The following is a 5,692-nucleotide window of genomic DNA, read 5'->3' as shown; positions in this document are numbered from 1 at the left end:
AGGGAGTTTTGACCAAATTTTCCGATTCTTTTTGCCTAAGGAACATAATGAGACAATCCTTCCTCCTTCACTTTCTTATCTCTCCTATGAATAAATATACAACTTTTGGACCTCCTTACATAAATATTATCTTGTTTAGGTGCTTGGTTTAAGGGTGCAAGAGAAAAAACAGGCAAAGTTGGTTCTCCATGCTCCAATTTCAGAAGCCGCACCATATCCTACTCCAAACCTCAATCTCAAGGTAACATATTGAAAATAAGCAATAAAAACTTTCCATGCTCATGAAACATATATTATATCTGAATCTTCTCATTTTTCGTATAATAATGAGTAAAGCAATCAGACGATATGTTAGTGATATCGCTATTGTCTATATGAGACCTACATCTAGTCATGAAGATGCTTTGAAGATAATATTTTAGCGTTTATCCTCTTCACGGGAAATACTTCACCCCATTCTCAGTCGTGAAATGATTAATATATATATATATATATATATATATATATATATATAAGTATATGAAAATCGTGTATACCGTCACGAATAAACATTATCGGTGACAGATGCTGCAGTTTGTAGTGATGCATTACAAATATAGTTTGTGTAATTGTAACTATAATATGCAGAATTATCAGAAAATCGCTATCATTCAAGCAATTTGCAAGAAATCATCAAACAAGAATATCCAAAGGTATGTAATTAAAAGCTTCCATCCTTAATTTTAATCAATTTTTTTTGCTTGGCAAAGTCATTTGATTAAATATTATATTCTACTTAGGCACAAATTGCTGGAGTACAACGAGAAAATACGATCGAAATGGTTGAGATGATAAGAAAAATGTTAAGTTCTATTGGTGATGGAGAAATAAGTATTTCAGCTTATGATACAGCATGGGTTGCTCTTATTGAAGATGTTAATGGAACTGGAGCTCCTCAATTTCCTTGTACTCTTCAATGGATAGTTAAGAATCAACTACCAGACGGTTCGTGGGGTGATCGATATGTATTCCTTGCTCATGATCGTATAATTAACACCTTAGCTTGTGTTATTGCATTGAAGAAGTGGAATATTAATCATGAAAGTTGCGAAAAAGGTATCATGTTAATTCTTTTCTGTTGAACTATGCTTAAGAATATCATCCCTTCATTTATATACTTAGGGTTTGTCACATAATATATGAAAAGAAAGAGGGTAACAAAAGATGGACAAGCCCTAGCCAGATTTCATTTTACTGTTTGCATTAATGAATTGTAAATAGTATTTCAGTTGAAATTAACTGAGAGTTGCATTTCTTGATAGGAATTTCATTTATTCAAGACAACATATTTAAGCTTGAGGATGAAAATGCCGAACACATGCTAATTGGTTTCGAAGTCGTCTTCCCTTCTCTTATCGAGTTCGCTCGAAATAATTTACAGTTGGAAGTTCTTGAGGCTTCTCATCCTGTCATAGTCAATCTACAAGCCAAGAGAAATCTCAAGTTACAAAGGTAGTTTCTAATAGACCACATAAAATAATTGCAACGGTTTTCTTCTCTTGTCGAGGGTGTTGTGTCGTCATAAAAATTTTCATTTTCGTAGTGTTTTATGTGTGAAATATATATGATGGGCTTAAAGAATACTTCGGGCCTCTAAAATTCCAGAGTCGAGCATACCTTAAATTAGCTGTGGAAATAGTCCCACATGAACAATGGGTACTCTCATAACCTATCTGGGTCATCTGAGCTCATTGGTAATTAGTTTTGAGTTGGATGAATCACAAACTTAACCGTGGCGGTAGGCTACAAGATTGTTGGGTTAAAAAAATTCTGCAGCGATCTACAACAAAACATTGTCCTTATGAATGCAATTTTATATACTTAGGATACCAAAGGAGATGGTGCATAAAGTTCCCACAACCTTACTCCATAGCTTGGAAGGAATGTCAGGCTTGAGTTGGGAAAAGCTTCTCAAGCTACAATGCTCAGATGGCTCATTCTTGTTTTCGCCATCATCCACCGCATTTGCTCTTATGCAAACTAAAGATGAAAATTGTCTTCAATATCTCAATAAGACTGTTACAAGATTCAATGGTGGAGGTAAGTATATCTGAATATCTGATTCATATTAATCACATCTAATGAAGGATTCATGGAAGTTTAATCAACAAATTCATAATTGATTCATCTTTCATGTGTCTCTTAAATTTTTGGGCGGATAGTACCCAATGTCTATCCGGTAGACCTTTTCGAGCATATTTGGATTGTTGATCGCTTACAACGCCTTGGTATATCTCGACATTTTAGATCAGAAATCGAGGGAACACTCGACTATGTTTATAGGTACATGCATTAACTAACTAATGTTGAATTTGAAGAATATTATAAGATTTAGTTTCTATTTCTTGTATGCTTCGAAACACTAAACTAGTTTTGATAAATTGACAGATATTGGACTAAAGATGGAATTTGTTGGGCTAGAAACTCCAGAGTTCATGATATCGACGACACTGCAATGGGTTTTAGGCTCCTCAGATTACATGGATACGATGTATCTTCGGGTAAGTATTGATAAATATAAGTTCTATGAAACAAAAATGCTATTGACCATAACTAAAGAAATATGAAAGGCCACAGTTATGACCAAAACTGTGGTTATATACCATTTTCTCAAACCTTAACTAACAATATTATCTAATGAGTTTTCTTTCTTGATTTTGTGTTTTTTTGATTTACAGACGTTTTCCAACGATTCAGAAAGGACGGCAAGTTCTTCTGCTTCGCTGGTCAAGCGGGCCAAGCCATAACAGGAATGTTTAACTTGTTTAGGGCCTCCCAAGTGTTGTTTCCTGGGGAAAACACTATGGCAGAAGCCAAGGCTTTTTCGTCCGATTTTCTTACAGAACGTCGAGCATCCAATCAACTACTAGATAAATGGATAATAACGAAGGACTTGCCCGGAGAGGTAAGCACTAATTTTATGTTAGAATCAGTTGAAAGCGAAAAAAAAATATCACCAAAATTTTAACAAAGATTGTAGTCAAATTAAAACGTATTATTCAATCGAACATATTAGGTTTCCTATGCTCTTGATGTTCCATGGTATGCTAGTCTACCTCGAATAGAGACAAGATATTATATCGACCAGTATGGTGGGGAAGACGATGTTTGGATTGGGAAAACACTCTACAGGTTAATTTTACAGATTCCCTTCATATTTGTTAAACTTTTTGAAGTACAACGCTTTAATGAACTTTAGTTTTCGACGACAGGATGCCATATGTTAACAACAACGTTTATCTCGAGCTTGCAAAATCAGACTTTCATAGCTGCCAACTCTTGCACAAAGTTGAGTGGGTTGGTATCCAAAAGTAAGCAGCCAAAATCTAAACCTAATTACAATGTAGTTACTATATCAATACAACCCTAACTTCAAAAAACCGTTGCAAAAAATGTAGATGGTTTGAAAATTATGAGTTTGGCTTGAGCGAAAAAACAATCCTGGAGGCGTATTTCCTGGCAACGTCAACCATATTTGAACGAGAGAGATCGACTGAACGACTTGCATGTACAAAAACGATGGTCCTTATTCAAGCAATTTCTTCATATTTTATGAAGAACAAATCATTAGAGAAAATAAAAGGTTTCATTGACGCTTTCATCAACAAGAGCAATGACAGCACAATTCAAAGACCTGAGAATCAAATGTATGTAAATAATGTAATAATATGGTATTTTAGGGTAAATTTTCGACCATGAATTGATGTTCATAGTGATATATTTGCTTTTGTTCATTGGCAGGACGATTAATGGATGGGAGAAGATAAGAAGAAAAGGAGATGATTTAGTGGATGCTTTGGTGGAAACCCTAAACTACATCACCATGGATGTACTTTTGTCTCATGGCACATATATACGTCATCAATTACTATCGTCTGTGAGTATCTTTTGTTCGAATAATCCCACATAGATAAATAATAATCTCTTAACCGCGAAATGACATCTAGATTCTCCCAGTCCTCACTCATGGCTAGATGGTTTTGAGATGGATGTCTACAAACTTAATATTTTAACAAAGCTAAACTCACGTGATAGGTCTAATAGTCACATGTACATATGCTCTTCACCACCCAGAAACCAGAAGACTTTAGTATAAACAAGAGGTATTCATGAGATTATCCTTGTTATATGGTAATGTTTTTGGGTTTTAACTAAACTAATACCGCAGTGGGAGACGTGGATGAAGACTTGGAAATGGGAAGAAGAAGACAATGAAGACAATCACTATCATGGAGGAGCAGAGCTCTTGATGCTCACCATTACTCTATGCAGTGGTAAAACATGGCCAGAGGAGACGTTGTCGAGTCAAGAATACCTTCGTCTAGCTTCCCTTACCAACAAAATCTGTCTCAATCTTAGCCGGATTTCCGAAACCAACAAGGTAATAAGATATAATCTAGAGAAACACAAACCCCATTAATTCTCTTGTTTTGATTCTCACTTCCTCATGAGATTTGATTTGAGTTGTATCAACCCAAATTCTTATCTTACTTTACATCATTCAATGCTAAATATTATTGGTGTGGTGTGAGGGCAGGGTGAAAGAGGTAATATGATGGAAGTGGAATTAGATATGCAAGAGCTTGTATATTGTGTGGTGGGACCTATAGCTAAAGATGGTGTGGTAGACAATGAGATGAAGAATGTATTTCTTAGTGTAGCCAAATGCTTCTACTACATGGCTTACTTCCCTCAAGAGACAATCTCCCTTCACATTTCAAAGGTTCTCTTTGACTCCTTATACTAATTTCATTGGAAATTTGCTACAATTCTAAGGTTACTTGAAATAATTTAATGAAAACTTATCAGAATGGAAATCTAAAAAATAAGATGATTATGTATGAATGATTTATTTGATAAGGAGAAAATTCGCGTAGAGTTGAATCATGTGTTATATTTTGTGAGTTAAAAAGAATATTATATCATTTAAGTGTGATTAGAAGTTTTTATTAATTCTATATGTATAATTGTGCATTTAAGCACATGAAAATGTTGTTTAATTGGTTGTGCAACTCTACAAAGGCGAAGGGGTCATGGGACTGTCACTTGTGGAATGTGTTTTGTCCGTAGGCGCCCCCGGCCCCACCATTTTAGCCATTTCGTTTGTAGGCGGGGTGGGGTGCCCGCACCTTATTAGCCTTACGAACTTCATGGCTTCTTCTTCTTCTCATCTGTAGGTGCCCCGACCCCCATTATTTTTACTGCAGATAAACCAACTACATCTTTCTTAAAGTGAAAAACCAATAAAATGTCTTTTCTTATTATTTTCTTAGTAGCCGAAAATAGAGATTTCGTATACCCCTTTCCTTGCACTTCTATAGAGGTCACATCATCTCCTGCTAGAAGTGGTAGGCGTTTATTTTAGTAATAAATTGAACTCCTAATCAAGTTATTTGTAATTTTAAGAATTTTTGAGTATATGGCCCAAAAAATAGGCCCTAATAGGACTTTTAGTCCTCTCTAATCCCATAAAGTGTATAAAACCAAAATAATATTACAAATAGATATCTAGTCCATTTGGTTCAATCTAGAGAGAAAACACAAATCCCGAGAATAACTATTAAATATTAATACCTAGACTAACCTTTCTTAAATATAAAAACAGTTATAAGATCAAAATCACCAAATATATTTTCCATTTTTATCTCCCTGT

At 34.9% G+C, this 5,692-nt stretch overlaps 1 protein-coding gene across 1 annotated transcript; it reads left to right on the top strand.

Annotated features, from left to right (window-relative positions):
- Positions 1 to 4,989, top strand: LOC147559217 ((-)-kolavenyl diphosphate synthase TPS28, chloroplastic-like). The gene is made up of 14 exons (XM_086657768.1): positions 1 to 241; positions 628 to 692; positions 780 to 1,095; positions 1,302 to 1,491; positions 1,865 to 2,079; positions 2,202 to 2,322; positions 2,428 to 2,540; positions 2,718 to 2,944; positions 3,056 to 3,171; positions 3,252 to 3,350; positions 3,438 to 3,686; positions 3,781 to 3,916; positions 4,208 to 4,420; positions 4,577 to 4,989. Exons 3-14 carry the CDS (start codon positions 819 to 821, stop codon positions 4,784 to 4,786), a joined length of 2,166 nt encoding a protein of 721 aa, XP_086513894.1. The 5' UTR covers positions 1 to 241; positions 628 to 692; positions 780 to 818; the 3' UTR covers positions 4,787 to 4,989.
- Positions 4,990 to 5,692: the final 703 nt, after the last annotated feature.

Source organism: Eschscholzia californica, unplaced genomic scaffold (assembly GCF_041429995.1).
Source record: "Eschscholzia californica isolate CP2 unplaced genomic scaffold, dmEscCali1.0.p SCAF_2, whole genome shotgun sequence".
Lineage (NCBI taxonomy): Eukaryota > Viridiplantae > Streptophyta > Magnoliopsida > Ranunculales > Papaveraceae > Eschscholzia > Eschscholzia californica.
This window is presented reverse-complemented; position numbering and strand designations above follow the sequence as displayed.